General features: G+C 33.2%; 1 protein-coding gene across 1 annotated transcript; it reads left to right on the top strand.

The window, feature by feature from the left end:
* Positions 1-4,902: 4,902 nt before the first annotated feature.
* LOC108210416 (uncharacterized) lies at positions 4,903-14,505 on the top strand. Its single transcript, XM_017381683.2, has 9 exons — positions 4,903-5,180; positions 5,413-5,518; positions 10,061-10,368; positions 10,479-10,584; positions 10,670-11,008; positions 11,075-11,154; positions 11,291-11,415; positions 13,163-13,435; positions 14,069-14,505. Exons 1-9 carry the CDS (start codon positions 5,101-5,103, stop codon positions 14,086-14,088), a joined length of 1,437 nt encoding a protein of 478 aa, XP_017237172.1. The 5' UTR covers positions 4,903-5,100; the 3' UTR covers positions 14,089-14,505.
* The last annotated feature ends 2,434 nt before the right edge of the window (positions 14,506-16,939 follow it).

Below are 16,939 nucleotides of genomic sequence, written 5' to 3'. Positions count from 1 at the left end.
AAAGTTGATCTATCACATCTTAAGACCAAAAATTGTGGTCGCAAGAGAGTGTAGATTGATATTGAAAAGTTTAAAAAAATTCCTTTGCCTTAAAAAACAACACTTCAATCTGCTGCGTATGCAATGAATATCCCCAAGTCAACACTACATAGGCGCTTTCAAGATGGTACCCTAAGAAGACATAACAATTCTCTCAAGCATTTTTTGACGGACAAAAATATGAAAAATCAAGTTGAATTTTGCTTGTCAATGTTGGATAATAATTCTCTTTCTCATAATCCACAATTTGTAGATATGGAGGATGTTATTCACATTGATGAGAAATGTTTTTATTTGACAAAGAAATCAGAGACCTATTTCCAGCTTGCTGATGATGAAGAGCCTCACAGAACTTGCGATTTGACACACAAAGAATTGTAACTTTCTGCGGGAAGATTAGAATATTCCCTTTTGTCACCAAAGAGCCGGCTAAGAGAAGTAGTGTTAATAGAGGACAAAAGTTATGACTTCAATTGGGAGAGAACCAATAAGATTATTCTTGATAGAAAAAATTATGCCAGCAACTCGTGCAAAGTGGCCTGATAAAAATTCTAAGACTATTTACATACAACAAAATAATTCAAGAACTCATCTTGACCCAAGTGATTTAGAATTTTGTCAAACTGCCTCCCAAGGTGGGTTTGATATCCACTTAACATGTAAGCCAGCAAATTCTCCTGATCTAAATATATTGGACCTTGGATTTTTCTGTGACATCCAATCTTTGCGTTATAAGGAGTCTCCAAAAATCATTGATGAATTCATCAGTGTTGTTGAAAGATCATTTGAACTTTTTTTTTACCTAGACCGTCTAACAGGATATTTTGTACCTTACAACAATGTCCGGTGGAAATATTGAAATCACAGGCTCCAACAAGTACAGTATACCCCGTATCAGAAAAAGTATTTTAGAGAGACAAGACAACCTTCCTAGACAGCTACTTTGTGATGCAAAGTTAGTAGAAGATGCATACACTTGGTTAAATTCAAATTAGCATGACTGTTTTTTTAGGTGATAGTACTTTAAATTTGGTGATGTAACTGTGTTTGGGTTTGTTAATTTTCTTTGTTTAAATCTTGTACTTTCATCACATATTCACATGTTGTATCGATAAAATCAATATCTCAAATTTTGTCTCAGTTTTTATATAACTCTAAAAGTGTGTTAGTAATTTTTTTTTTAACAAAATGTGTTAGTAGTTTATTTTGTTACATCATATAAAACAAAAATTCTCGAAAAAAGGTCTTAAAAGTTATGATGCACAATATTAAAAAAAGGATCTACTTATTAAAACAAAAACAAAAGTGAGATTATTTTTTTGCAGAAACGATAATATCTCAAATTTCGTCTAGTTCCTATATAACTCTTAAAGTGTGTTAGTAATTTATTTTGTCACATAAAATAAAACAAAAATAACAAGATCTATTTAAAAAATAATACATAAATTTATCTACAAACTTTATGAAGAAATTTTTTAAATTAAATGTAAAGACATAATATGAAAATAAAAACATTCATTCATCCAAATTTGATTACAAGATTCAGACTATGATGAGAAATCTAAAAATTAAATCAAGAACATTTCGTTACATACTTTTTCAAACAAAACGTATTCCTAAAAAAATCAACGTCTTCTCAGACAACATAACACGTTTGGAAAATAAATCTTCCACATTATATAAACAATCTCTTAAGTAGCTGTTTCGACATAACCTTCTCCTTCATCATCTTTTTGGATATTCATTCGGATCATAATCAACCTTTACATCATCCCTTTTCCATGTATGCATCTTTCTCTCTTTTACTTGCTTCCATTATTTTATTTTGCTTCATTCTTTTGCTTACCTCCATTATTTGATAAGTTAACTATTAAAAGAAGATGTATTTTTCTAACAAAAAAATATGAGATAACAATACAAGTATCCACAACTTTATATAGAGGTACGAGAAGATGGAAGATGTTGAGTATATGTAGGAGACAAGTGGAAGTAATTTATTACTAACATTGGAAAAGTAATATAATCTACTTCTACTTCTATACATTAAATGGCAACCAAGGGCAAAAAGAGCAAAGAAATTGGTGGTGAAATGTCCACTATACCCTTTTATTACATGTTATTTACAAAGTTACCAGATGGTTCATTTATTATTATTAAAATATTAAATATCAATAATTAATGTATTGACATAATAATTAACCATTCTAATCACACTTATCCCTTATTTATGATCACTCATTACAAGAAAATTAAAATATTAAATGTTAATGGAGTTAGTTAATTTACACAAAATAAATTTGTGTGAATTGAACTTGTGACATTTAATTAAATCTCATGTAAATTAAACAATCATAAATACTACACTAAGATTTCCCTGTTCCCATTAATTTAAAAAAATATATAATTTTTTTACATGTGCGAATATTTCGAATTATTTTCATTTTTTTTGCATATGCGGATACCTCGAATTAAAGTTCTCCCCTTTTTTTAAACATGATTTCCAACTTTCAATTTTTTAATGTATAATCCAAGTTGTCCCGATTTTGCCTCAAGTTATGTCGAGTTTTAGTGGAGTTAAGTTCAAAAGCGAGTTATATCCAACTAATATATTTAACTCGAAGTACAGGTACTCGACTGAGTTACGGGTCAAGTTGGTCAAATTTAAGAATACATTCTAAAAATTGACTATTAAACAAATAATCACATATAAATTGTTAAAAATTAAATCAATATGTTAAATATAGATACACTTCTATGATAATTTAAAAATAGAGTAATAAATAATCTATTGATCGATTGATAATCAATGTATTATTAACCAATAATTGATGCATAATTTGTAAAGTACACTAACGAGTAAGATACATAAATATGCGAGATTTACGAAAGATATATCGGGAGTGTGAAAAAGAGAGAGATAGAAAAGAGAGAGAGACGGAGAGATGACAAGTATTATGTGCATGTTTATTATATGACTGACTCATACGTGCATGTCTCTCAGTGTTTGATATTATCTCTTTTTTATGATCGTAGCACATAAACATATTAATTCAATTTTAACTATCTTACCATTTTATCGGTTAACTAATTCAGGCGAATCATTCATATAATATTTTATCATTTATAGACACATTCGACTATGTTTTGATTGAACAACACACTGATAAGTAGTTCCGTAGACATCTTTCACATGCGAAGTCTATTGTACCAATCCCATTTATATGAAAATTTATTTGGTATGTTGAATCGGTTATCATAGATATTAAAAGAAAATTATATATAAAAAATTAATAAAATTAATATACTATAAAAAATTAAAATTAAACTATTATTGAAAATAATTAATATAAAATATAATTTATAATTAATAGGCCTGTGCCTCGCACAGGCTTTTACGCTAGTTAAGTGTTATAGGTAAACACAAGTGACAATGTATTCCGACCACCTAGGAAATCTAATAACGTTACTTAATATGGGATTTGAAAAAAAGTCAAAAAACGTCACTTATAACGGGATGGATGGAGTATTATTTAATCAAAAGAAAGTCAAAAAATGTATCAGGATACAGAAACTAAAGAAATCCGTGGTGGAAGTACATCGGTGCTTTAATTACATCAAACAGTTAGAGACTTAAAGTGCAAATTACACAATTACTATATTTAAGAGTACGCAAATATCAGGGACATCCCAAAAAATTATGTTACAAATCAACAAAGCATCTAATCAAACATAATGATGAACACAATCTAGAAAAAGTGTGACCAGATCATTATTAAATAAAATAAGAATGTGGGAAATACATAACCTTGAGTAGACGCTCAAGATTCATCAGAAAAATCGGTCTCATTGACATGAGCTTTAAAAGATGCAAAATAAATATAGTGAAACAATTATAATTACTGGAGCACAGAACATGTGCAAAACAAATCTTATACGAAATTAAAAAAGAGAAGAGATGGGTTAGAGAAAATTACCCAAGTCCGATGGCAGTGACTTCAAAAGTGCATTTTCTAGAGAATCCACCCATTACGAATCTAAGAAGATACTCAAAGTAAGATAAGAGTTTTGTGCAAAAACTACAACTCAAACACTACAAAAACAAAAAACTGATATAATGAATGGAATGGTTTCAAATTATTAGAGTAAAAAGAGGCAAAAAATTAAACGGAAAGAAGCGTACTTGACGCGATTTGAATTAAATTTGAAAGTTTAGATTGTATTCAACGATTTTGTGGAGAGAATGATAGAAGGTGGGATGAGCAACACGTGGAAGGGAAAGAAAGGCTTGAATCAGAGGAGAGTATGTACAGTATTAATACTGTGGCTGTTTGGTCGGCGGAAGTAACAGCTTCTTTTAAGTAGAAGCTCAATTGAGAAGCCCAATTACCGTTTGGGAAAAAAAGCAGACCACTCTTTATGGGTTTTAGAAGCAAGAATTTAAAAGTTTGAAGTTGTAGCTTTTTTCCTTCTATTTCTCACTTCTTGACATGTTCTCCTGCGTTAATATGCCCGCACTGTTTATTTTATCCAACTTTAACTTGTTATGTCAATTGCTATTATTAGTTTTATTTGATATGTGCTATATTAGTTTCAGATTTTGCTTGATATTAGCTATGTTTCATTAGGTGGATAATGGTAAATGTATTGCAGTTGCAAGAAACAGTATCTCTGGCCTTGTTGGTTCTTATGCAATTGTACTACAATTCTACAAACGAATTTTTTAGCAAGTTTATCAATTATCAATTCAAACTTTTTTAAAACTAATATTATAATGCACCAAATACTGCACGAACTTATAAGTCAAATTATATAAACACCAAAAATAAACTTATAAAGGAATATGGATGGGTCAAATGGTCATTTGGAGGGGGAAAACCAACAGGCTTTCTAAGAGCAAAAAGCAGAATTATTATTTCCCTCGTCCTTGAAATTGAGTCCCGCTCTCTTTTGACCGAAAATAATAATAATATACTACACACAGCGAATGTACATAACCCCGCTTGACTTGTTTGAGTGCCGGAAAACCCTAGATTTTTGAATTCACCTGAATTGTATTCTGAGATGGCGAACGAAGAAACCATCGAGTCGCAGATCGAAGTAGCTATGGCCTCTCGTATTCCTCACTTTCGCCAACAAGCAGAGTAGGTGCTTCTTCTCAATTGTGTTTCGTCACAACAACAATTTAATTAAATTCTTAAAACAAGAGAGATTATTATTGTTATTGTTATTATTATTACTCTATCTGCTTCTGTTTATGCCTTTATGTTTTGATGGATTCAGATTATTTGTTTATTCAGCTTGCATAAGCTGTATATGTGTGGTAATTTTCAACTGGTCTTTTAATTTATTTATTTTTTGCTTTTCCTAATGCAGTACTTTGACCTTTGAGGGTGTTCGGAGATTATTGGAGAAGGACCTTGGCTTAGATAAATTTGCATTGGACGTGCACAAGAGATTTGTTAAGCAACTATTGTCCAAGGTACTTGTTTCCGTCGCAGACCCTTCACCTGCAATTGTTAATATCATACATCCTTTCTCTTTGTGGGGGACTATTCTCAGTTTATCTTGTAACATGAAAGGTTCATCTTTTGTTTTGTTCATGATAATCACTCATATGTCAAAATTATGCAATATCATTATATTTGCTTCTAGTTATATTGAAAATACATATTAGAGCATCTACCGACTACTGAGTATGTTCACCACTGTTTTGTATATTTGATATCTAAATTTAGCAATAGAATAAGTCGTAGATTAAGCTTGCAATATAATTATATAAGAGCAAGTCCAACAATGTCCTAGTTCAAATCTTAAATATAATATAAAATATTATGCCCTAGTGATTTAGAACATATTTTAACTAACTTCAACTCCAACAATGTGCCATATCCTTGCTATATATTTAATATTTTACTATTAAGGATTTTATTTCATCATTAAAGGACAATATAAAGGAGAGAAATAAAAAGAATGCGTATAATAATTTATTATAAAATATAAGACAGGCAAGGAAAGAGGTGCCTTAAAAATAAGGCTCGAAGAGGTTGTCCTAGTGATATATTCTATCACTAGGATATTGTTGGATCAACTTTTCTTTAACAAATGCCCTAAGTTGGACGTCATAAAAGGCAGCTCTTGGACTTGCTCTAAGACATTGTACATTATAGTTTGCACGAAAGGATTTCCTAGTTCTAAGATTCTTCTAATATTTATAATGCAAGTTTATAAATTTTAAATTATAGTCTAATTCCACTACTTGGTTATTTATATTATGATATTATCTAATAAAACTATTTTTTTTAATATAGGAAGGAAAATTCAGAATTTGATGTTCAAGAATTTTACAGTGCGCTCAAATAATATACCATACATTTTTGCTATAAAATCATAATTTTTGAACCCAGATCTCCTGTGTGGTATTCAATACCTATACAAATAAAAAAAAGTATTTGTAAGAAAATCGATGCCCGTGTTTCTCAAAAGTTACAGTGAAAGCTCATTTTGGATCTTACATTTAGACATGAAATATGTAAAGTATATAAGGTTTGGGTATTTTGCACTTACAAGGCTATTCTGCTTGGTTTTTTAACTTCTTTTTTTGTTATGTTCTATCTTTTCCTGAGTGATCTGCCTCACCCACATTCACTGGAAGTTTTTTTTAATTATTCGGTTACTTATTTGCTGTATTTTTTATTCTTTTGTGTGTAGCCTATCTGTCCATTTCCTCTCTATATCTTTCTTCATTCTTGTCAATTATTCTTCTTTATAATATTGTATGTAATTAGTATGACTGATGTCAGGTTTTGGATGGTTGTTAGAATTAAATAAAGTGTTAGGTATGGAATGGTAAAATTGTTAGAAGAGGAAAACCCAATTGCCAATGCGGACTTAAATTTAAACAGGTTAATTATCAAACTCATCATTGAAGTTGTTCAATTATATCAAGAAGATCACTGATCTCTGATCTCCACGGGGTCTTACTCAACTCACTAAAATGAATTAGTGATATCAAATAGGTCACCGCCGTTAAATTTATTTAAATTTTCGAAGAAAATGTACCGGATGGGTCAGTGGCTTTGACATGGCATGTCACGTGTTGCTGAGTTATATATTGGACAATAAAGACAAATAATCACAGTAATTAAATGCTTGAAGTTTTGTTAAAATGCTTTTATTTTTGCTGACAAAATATTTTTATTTTTGTCTTTATTTCTCCAATATTTAAATCAACACCATATCATGTCAGTGTCATTGGCCCATGCATTATGTTTTCTGTCAAAAGTTTGAATGGAGTTGACAGGAGTGACCTACTTGATATCATTAAATTGATTTAGTGAGTGGGATGAGATCCTGTGGAGATCGATGACCTACTTAATATTATTGAATGACTTCAGTAATAAGAGTTTGATAATTAACCCAATTTTAAACAAAAATAATAATTCAAGACTATGAAAATTTTCTCTTAAAAATTGAATCCTGTTAATTTTTGCAGATTGTAAATACAACTTTAATGTTAAATTAATATAACAGATCAGTCATAAAGATTTTCTATTTAGCAATACCTAGTCTAACACTAACTACAAACATTAGCGATACCTAGTCTAACTACAAACATTATATTAATGAACCACATTCTTCTAAAATAATTAGTAGTCAATTTAGTTATTCTTTCACCTAATTTTAAAAGAGGATATATCATTATTGAACAATACTGTACTGGTTGATGCTTAATAGTTCTGTAACAGAAACCACTATTGTAGGTAAACCTGCAAGTTAGAACTAAACAAAAGTGAAAGTTACAATGTTAGACCCAAATGCCATATGACTTAAAACTCCAAGTTGCCTAATGGGAACACCCCGTCTCCTGTTATCTCATAGCTAGATGGTATTATTACGCTATTCAATTTATCTAATGTCTTGTAAAAAAGAGGAGCAAATTAGGCAACTGCTTTTTCTGAGAATCAGACATGTGTGTGTGTGTGTGTGTGTGTGTGTGTATACTAAATCAAGGACTAGGAGTAGTCACTATGAAAAAGTTAGAAATGTGTTTAATGAAATGGTCTAATGTACTCCCCCTTTTGTTTAGGGGTCTAGAATAGGAACTGTGTCATGAGTTGCAATCAAATGGACCACTATAATTTACCATATATTTTATTATATGGTAATTTATATTTATACCTAGGATGCTCGGACTCGTCCAGAAGGATCCGACACGGACACATATCGTGGTGGCCGGTACGTCAAATCATAATTTCATAGACTCGGGGACACGTTTCATAAGGATCAGACACGCGGATATGGACACGGGGATAAGCATAGTTAATTACAATTATCCCCATGATTTATAATATAATTGCATAATTTTTATTGATTTATTTATATAAGAATTCAAATATATATACATTATATTTCTAAATATTCTGATTTTTTCTTCAACAAAATTAACATGTTGTATTAAATTATTAAAATAATTTTCTCAAAAATTATATATATTGAGTGTACAAATTTTAGAAAAATTTCACGATAACAAATTTCCAAAATGAGGTAAAAGTCAAAAGGATTTTCTGATCATTAAATAAATTACAGTACCAACTAGGCAAGTACAAAGGTTACAGCTCAAATAGGGTAATCAGTAACAACTGTACATATATAATATAAAAAGATATGATATCGAGGCATACACATACTCCCCCACTTCTTCATCTTCCATCTTCTTCTTCTTCTTTCCTCTTCTTGATTTGATTAAGTCTCTTGAAATCGTTTCTTTTCTTCTTTTTCTTTTTCTCTGCTATGATAAAAACACGAAGTATGGCCGGATTTTTTGGGCCGCCGGAATTTATTCGTCGCCTCGCCGGAGTTGACGAGTCCAGTTTCCACCGGACGGATCCGATCCGGATTCCGTGTCCGTACCCGGGTCGTGTCGTGTCGACACCGGTACGTCGGGGTCTCCGGGCGGGTCCGAGCATCACAGATTTATACTTGTGTTCAGGGACATTCAAGTAACAAAAGTATTTTAACCATTTATAATAGATTAGGGGAAGATACAATTTGACTAGGGATGAAACTTAGTTTTAATGTTGATACTCCCTCCGTCCCATTTTATGTGACCCTTATTCCTTTTTGGGACGTCCCAAAAAGAATGAACCTACAATACTTACTATTTTTGAACACTACTTTTCACTATTACACCCACTACTTTCTTCCACTATCTCTTTTCTATAATAATATAAACACTATTACAACCACTATCTTCCTCCACTATCTCAAATCTATTATTAAATATTGGTAGGTCCCACCACTTTACCCACTTTTCAACTAAACTTACTACATTTTTCTTAATCTCCGTGAAAGTCAAAGCAGCTCACTCTTTTTGGGACGGAGGGAGTATTAGTTTATATGTTTACCAGCATTTCTGAACACCAATGTCATGAGTTTATCAAAGGCAATCTACCCGATTTTGCTCTTTAAACTACTTTGGAGAGTCTCCAGACACTAAAATGTCACAGTTTTAGGTTGAGTGCTTCTAATCATGCAAACAACTTCCCAAACCGAATGGGCCCTGCTAAAAACTATTGTTATTATTGTTTTTCGCAGCGTGAAATATATAGTTGATATACCCCTAACTGTTCTTATTCTAGTCAACTGAAATTACTGCTATAATAAAATTAATGTTAAGGATGCTTTGTTTAATTTAACGAAGTTATTCATGTCGTCTGTCTAGCTGACAAGTGACAAGTTATACAAATTCAGATATAATAACACGATGGACTGGCTGACTGCACTGCATTATGCAGGAGAAACTCTCTTACATCACCACATGGACCACATCTAAACACGCACCTGAGCTTTTAAATTATGTGTTACTTGCCCTCTCCTGGATATTATCAAAGCATCTAAAGTTCATCATATCTATTTGCATATTAATCATCCTTCTAATTGTTGAATGCGCACACACACACACATATGTTGTTATTTCCAATAACACAGTTGATCTAATTACTTTTTGCCATCCAAAATGTAGTATTTGGAAGGTGACGATGATGATATCACCAAGAATTCAGAGAAGACGGTGGACAAAAATGTCTGTACAGATGGAGATGTGGCAGTTTCATCTGACAATAATTTAGCAGATAAAGATGTTAAGGAACCAAACACAAAAGAGGAGGGGAAGATGGAAGAATCTCCAATAATGGGCCTTCTAACAGAAAGTAAATCACCTGAAACTAGAGTAGAAGAAATTGAAGATACAAAAAAGAATGAATATCCAAGTGAGATTACAGTTAAAGAAGCTATGAGCAAAAGAGCTGCATATTTTAAAGCAAATTCTGAGTATGCATTAGTATTTTTAAGTTGTGAATTCATTTTATACAAATATCGTGTGTCCATTCCTTTCATAGGTTATTTTAATTGAGCAATGTTTGATTAATTTATCTGTTTAGGAATATTACCATGGCTGGCGTCCGCAGACTTTTGGAAAAAGATCTTAAACTTGAAGAATGTACTCTGGATCCCCTTAAGAAATTTATACGTGAGGAGATTGACAAGGTGATGGAAGCTTTATAAATAAAATTACCTATTTTATATAGAATCACAGACATCTGAGATGTCTTTACATCCTTTTAATATGTAGGTATTTGCATCAAATTCTTCTACCCTGTCAACCGGCAATAAGAAGAAAAGTGCTCCACGCAAGACACTAAAAAATGTCAGCAGTGGAGGGAGCTCAAATTCTACAGATAGTGGAAGTGAAGACATGGAAGAAGTGAAACCTAGAAAAAAAATTGTACGGAAAGAAAAAGTTCCGACATCTAAAATGTCAAATAAACGAAAAAGACCTGCGGAGGCAAAGGCGTCAGCCAAAAAGCAAAATAAGCTTGCAAAGCTGACATCTGAGGAAGTGTCAGGAGATGATGGTGGAAATGATTCTGAAGATGATCAATCACATTCCTCGGAAGAAAAACCTGTGAAGGTGGCATACTTTTGATCTCTTGGTTCTCCCAGCTGCTTTTGCTAAACTAATCTTCACTAATTGCAGAAAAAAGAAGTTTCAGCTCCTGCTGCGTATGGAAAAGATGTGGAACGTCTAAAGTCAATTATCAAAGCCTGTGGGATGAGGTGTTCACTTTACTTAAAGTTGTGAATCAGTTTTATGCAACAACTTCTAACTTCGACCTCTGTTACTATTTTAGATTTACTTGTATAAAGAAAGTGAAATTGATATCTAATGCCAGCTTTTGTTTTACCTTGCAAGTGTTCCTCCTGTTATTTACAAGAAAGCTAAACAAGTACCAGACGACGAACGCGAGGACTTTATTGTGAAAGAGCTAGAGAAGATACTAGAAAAGGAAGGATTATCTAGAAAGCCTGACGAAAAAGGTGAGATTATAAATAAAGTTATTGCCCATGCTTGCTAGTATTTATTATGAATTAAATGGTGAATTAACCTCCAAAAAAGTAGCATGCTGATGTTTTTTTTTTTCTGTCACAAGTAGCAGGCTGATTAAATATTTATATATACATATATTCAGTTACAATTTAAAAAATATATATATAGGCTAATGACCAAATACAGACCACTAAATGCGAAACTTAAATACGAACTATGAGAAATTAGGCCTATATGACATCACCCATACCAAGATGTCATCACCCACCCGCCATGTTACCCGAACTCGGTTGAAAATGTCTAAACTGGATATGCGTCTGAGTGTCGGGCTCGGTAATATTTTGAAAATTTTACATGTTTTTGACCTAAAATAAGTGTCGGAGTGTCCATATCCATGTCCAAGTGTTGGGTGTCCGACACGGGTACTCGATGCAAAATGAAGAGTTAGGGTAACGTACCCTGCCCGAGACCCACTCCTCACCCCACTCAATCCACCTCAGGCTCACTAAAGTCTCGATAAGGCTCCGGACAAAACCCAGAGGGGTTCCAGACAACCTCAAGAACCAATACTTTACCCCACCCCCTTCCCACTAGTGCCCACCCCCGTCCACTAGGCCCCACCTAGGCCTTGCCAAGGCCCACCTCAGGGTCCTTTATCGGAACCCACAAACCTCCTCATACTTTTAAAAAGATTGGTCCGCATTTAAGTTTGTATTTAGTAGTTTGTACTGGAGTAAGACTCTATCTCTATATATATGTATATTTCAATATAATTTTCTTAGCAAGATAATTATAATTCTTAACAAGACTCATGCTTGTTCTTGTGTGTTCGTCACTGCCAGCATTTTAGGTTATGACCCCTGCCATTTCATGTCACGTTTGTTCTGGATTTGGGGATGAACGAACTGGGTCGCCAATCGCGGCCACGTCCTTCATTCCTTTATCTATGCTGTGATCGTATTAGCTCACGGAAGTAAACCCTGTTTTATGATATGTAATACAAGGGAACATATGTTCACAACAGGCTATGTATATATAATTTAAAAAAAGAATAATTTCAGACATATAGAGTTTTTTAGGGTCCCAACATCTACACTAACTGTGCAATAACTTAAACCTACCCTTATCAAAAGTTAGACGAAGCTAGGTGGCAAGGTGGCCTTAGAGCACCAAATTAACTAGGTTGGTGCATTAGCGGCTGCCTTTGCTAAATGTACATCTACTCACAAAACTAGTATCTAAGCAATTAAATTTGTGCTCTGGCCTAAAGAAAGCCCAGTTAATTCTCGAGTTTGTGCTTTGCATTGAAAGAGGCCATTCACTTTATAAAGCTCTTGAGCACTAATAAGGTAAGTGTGTTTTACTGCTCTTCTGTGAAGATTGTCGTTGTCAATTTTAATTATCAATAACTACAGTGTACAAAGTGTCAATGACTATAATTTCTTAAAGAAAATGATGTTACATAATACAAATTGAACACACTATTTAATGTCATTGGTATCACTCTCCTTGACTTAAAGGATTACTAGTCATCAATCATATATGTCCATTATTTTTGTCTAATAGCTTTCATAAATTTCATGTCTTTTTTGCAGTCATTGTCTATGACTTGGATAGTCATAAAAAGTTGTTGCAAAACCAGTTTAGATTATGCAGTTTTCATTGTTGATGTCGCACGTGTATTTGTCTATATTCAGTTTACATTTGAATTCTAAGCCCTATAATCCTTTTGCTCAGAAATCAAAGAAGTGAGAAAGAGAAAAGAAAGAGCAAAAGAACTTGAAGGAATTGATATGAGCAACATTGTTCAAAGTTCTCGTAGAAGGTCCACCATGAGTTTTATTCCACCTCCCAAACCTCAAATACCCGTTGAAAGTGATGCTGAGGAATCAGAGAATTCAGATGATGGCACTGATGATGACAATAGTGATGAAGATAAAAGTGACGGAGATGTAGATGACATTGACATGGACGAGCAAAATGACAGCCAGACTGATGAGCCTCATGAAGGTACCAGTACTATACCTTATGAACTTTATCATGCCAAAGTCCTTGCATACTTGATGCAATTTAACAAAGGTAATGTAAATCTATGACATCATAAATAAAATTAGAAAGTGATTGAACTATGATAATATTAAGATTGTATCAGCTGCCAAGGAAATTGATGAAGAAACATACTGTCGCCCGATTTTGACTATTCTTGAGTTTAGATCTTAAAATTTTTGACTGTCAACTACCCATCTGTCATAAATAAGGTAAATCACTAACTTTCTAAATGAAGGCCTTAAGGCTTCTTTCCCAGTGCACTAGTGAACATTAATATAACATATTTGAAAGATTATACTAATGAGTAATCAGATATCTCAAGCATAAAAAGTTATGTTGCTGAATAAGGTTATAGTTATTAAGCTCAATAGCCATAGATAATCTTGTAGATGGAGCATTATGATTGATATTATTTATTTGGATATCTATGATCTAACGTCTAAAAACGGAACTCAGTATCTGAAATTTGGAGAGAAGATAGATTAGATGACTTGACTTGTGAGAACTTGTTGGTTGAGGTGTTATATTGTCATGTCTTTGGTGTGGATTCTATCTATTTCTTTAACAATCATCTTCTCCATGCCCAATATGCAGACAATGAAGACAGTGATTAGATCCTGCACAATTGAGCAGCAATGTGACTTTATTAACAAGAGACACCATCAGAAAGTCCAATCATTTATTATGACCATTCACCTATTATGAATTTTTGACAAGAGCAAGTGATGATAGTGATATGGACTCTGCAGATCTAGCTAGGCTGTTCAGATGGCTCGGCCAATGTTTAGAGAGGGAAGTAGTTATAAGCTAAAGAGTGGTGACTTAGCTTTACAGTATTAAGTTTCTTTTTAATATGCTATGCAGTTCATTTGTTTGTTGCCAGCTTTATGAGATTGGAAAGACAACTTTGCAGTAGCCAAATATTCTGTTTGGTTTAGACTTGTGGAAAGCTTAGTGACCCTTTTGCATGGCTGGTTTATCTTTTGTATTTCTATCTGGTTATTAATAATACAATACTATCGAATTGTGTATCTGTCTAGCCAATGGTGGTTGCGGTTGAAAGTTCAGGTTATTTTGTATTATTTTCTTCGACCAAGTGAAAAGCAACATCCATCGTAACAGAAGAGAAATCAGACTATCTGTCAACTGATTAGCATAAAAGATGGTAGTTACTCCCGATTAGCATCTACAAAATAGTAGTTACTCCTAGGCTAGACCTTTTAATCGTTCTTTGTGTATTTGTGTATTTGAAGGTGAAAAAATTCTGAGTAAAAGTTTGATGTTTAAACTTTTATTCAGAAAAAATAAATTAAAAAAACATTATAGAATTATACTTTATAAGAACCTCAGCACGTTAACAATCTCATGGACAAAGAGTGTACTATATTATCGGGTTTTCTCCTGGATACATATGATATGGAAAAAATTTGAAGCCTAGAAACAAAAGACCCACGAGGCCACGACCAATACCATGGAGTTGAAAAGAGAACTGACAACTTCAAGTCCAACTTCACTGACGAGGAATACAAGCAACTCATGACCATGTGGGGAAATGGTAATACCAATCAACCACTAGCAAATGCTACAAGTATTCTGAAACCCACATATGATAGAGGTGATCATAATGAACACTCTACTTTATATTGGATGATCGATAGTGGAGCTTCAGATCACGTATTGAGAAGGTTGGATCAATTAATTTGTCTTCGGATTTAGTGCCACTAACACATACTAATAAAAAAACAAGAACATCAATATGTCTGTTTGCCTAACGGAGAACATACATGTAGTGAGAATGTTGGATCAATTAATTTTTTTTCGGATTTAGTGCTTGATGATGTTTTACACGTGCCTAAGTTTCGTGTGAACTTGATATGTGAGTCAATTAACTCGAGCATTAAGATGTACTGTGGTATTTTACTTGGAATTTTGAATCGTGTAGGACGCAGATACGAGGAGGACGATTGGCCTGGGCAAGCATTTTAATGGTCTCAACTTCCCATACTTGTCGATCACATATTTCATGTATCCAACATTTGGCACCAATGTTTAGGACGCCCGTCAGAAGCTCCACTCCATCATTTATCTAAATGTTTCCCATTTCTTTTTAATTCTAGTCATGTTTGTGAAGTTTGTGTGGTAGCAAAACAAACTCGATTGTCTTTTTCTCCGAGTTCAAAGCATCATTTGATATGATTCATTATAATGTTTGGGATCCACATAAAATTTACACACTCTGGAGCTTGTTATTTTCTTACCATAATCGATGACTTTACTAGACACACATGGGTGCATCTTACGAGTGCAAAATCCAATACCCAATCCATTTTAAAATCTTTCTTCTCTTGGATCAAACTCAATTGCGTTCATTCAGGGAAATCATTTTTCAGCATACATGTTTATACACCCACAACAAAACGGAGTGGTAGAAAGGAAACATCGACATCCTTTTAATGTTGCCCGAGCCCTAAAGTTTCAAGCAAACTTACCTGATCATTTTTGGGGAAAAGAATCCTAACAGCCTGCTACCTCATTAATCTCCTACCTACACCTCTTCTTTCCCATAAATCTCCACGTGAACTACTTTATCACAAATCACCAAATTACTAAGAACTTCGAGTGATCGAGTCTGTACAAATATTAGTCTTGTAAGACAATGTAAAGTAACAAAACCAGTTATCAATACAATACAAACACATATCCGTGTTTATAATTTAGACTCAACTCACTGACTAACACAGATTGATTTAACGAAGATCTGTGTGAGTATTAGAGTAAAACTGAAAGCTCAAGCTTCAAACAAATCCAACTTGCCCTGATCTCGACAGTGGCTTTGCGTGATGAAGTAATGGATTAAATGAAAGCACAAAATGAATGAAAGAAACAATCGAAAACAAGACCACCAGAAAATGATCACTTGGCGCAGATTTTCAAAAAGTATAAGCATAACAGGTGGAGATTGGGAGAAGTAAAAGAAAATATAAGTTGTGGAAAGAAATGATGCTGAAGAGGACAATGGGAATAGTTCTGAGGCACTACTTAGAATGGTTATGAGATTTCAAGACAATGAATAAATGTACCATGCATCAGAATAGTTTCAAAAGTTTAATCAAAGAAAATAGTTTCTATTTCAATTCAAAGTTTGCAAGACAAACTGTAAATTCATTTCTTGTATATTATCAACAACAGGCATGCATTGAGCCAATGCAGATTGTAAAATTATAATCAAGCTGAACTTTGTTTGAGTTTGCAGTAAGCATGATCTCTGAACTTGGATTTTGCTCGGTGACAAGTTTAGGATGTGGACCAACTTCCATGTCTTCTGGTGGCACCATGAACACTGGCCATGACATTCTTGTTTTCTCCTTGTCCACTATTGCTCAGTGATTAATTGCTTTGTATTCGCCATTGCTCAATATCTTCAATAACTTCTGATTTTAAATTAATTTATGACTTATTTCTAAG

Source organism: Daucus carota, chromosome 3 (assembly GCF_001625215.2).
Source record: "Daucus carota subsp. sativus chromosome 3, DH1 v3.0, whole genome shotgun sequence".
In the NCBI taxonomy this organism is placed as follows: Eukaryota; Viridiplantae; Streptophyta; class Magnoliopsida; order Apiales; family Apiaceae; genus Daucus; species Daucus carota.
The sequence above is the reverse complement of the archived record's forward strand: the minus strand, read 5'-3'. Positions and strand labels throughout refer to the sequence as shown.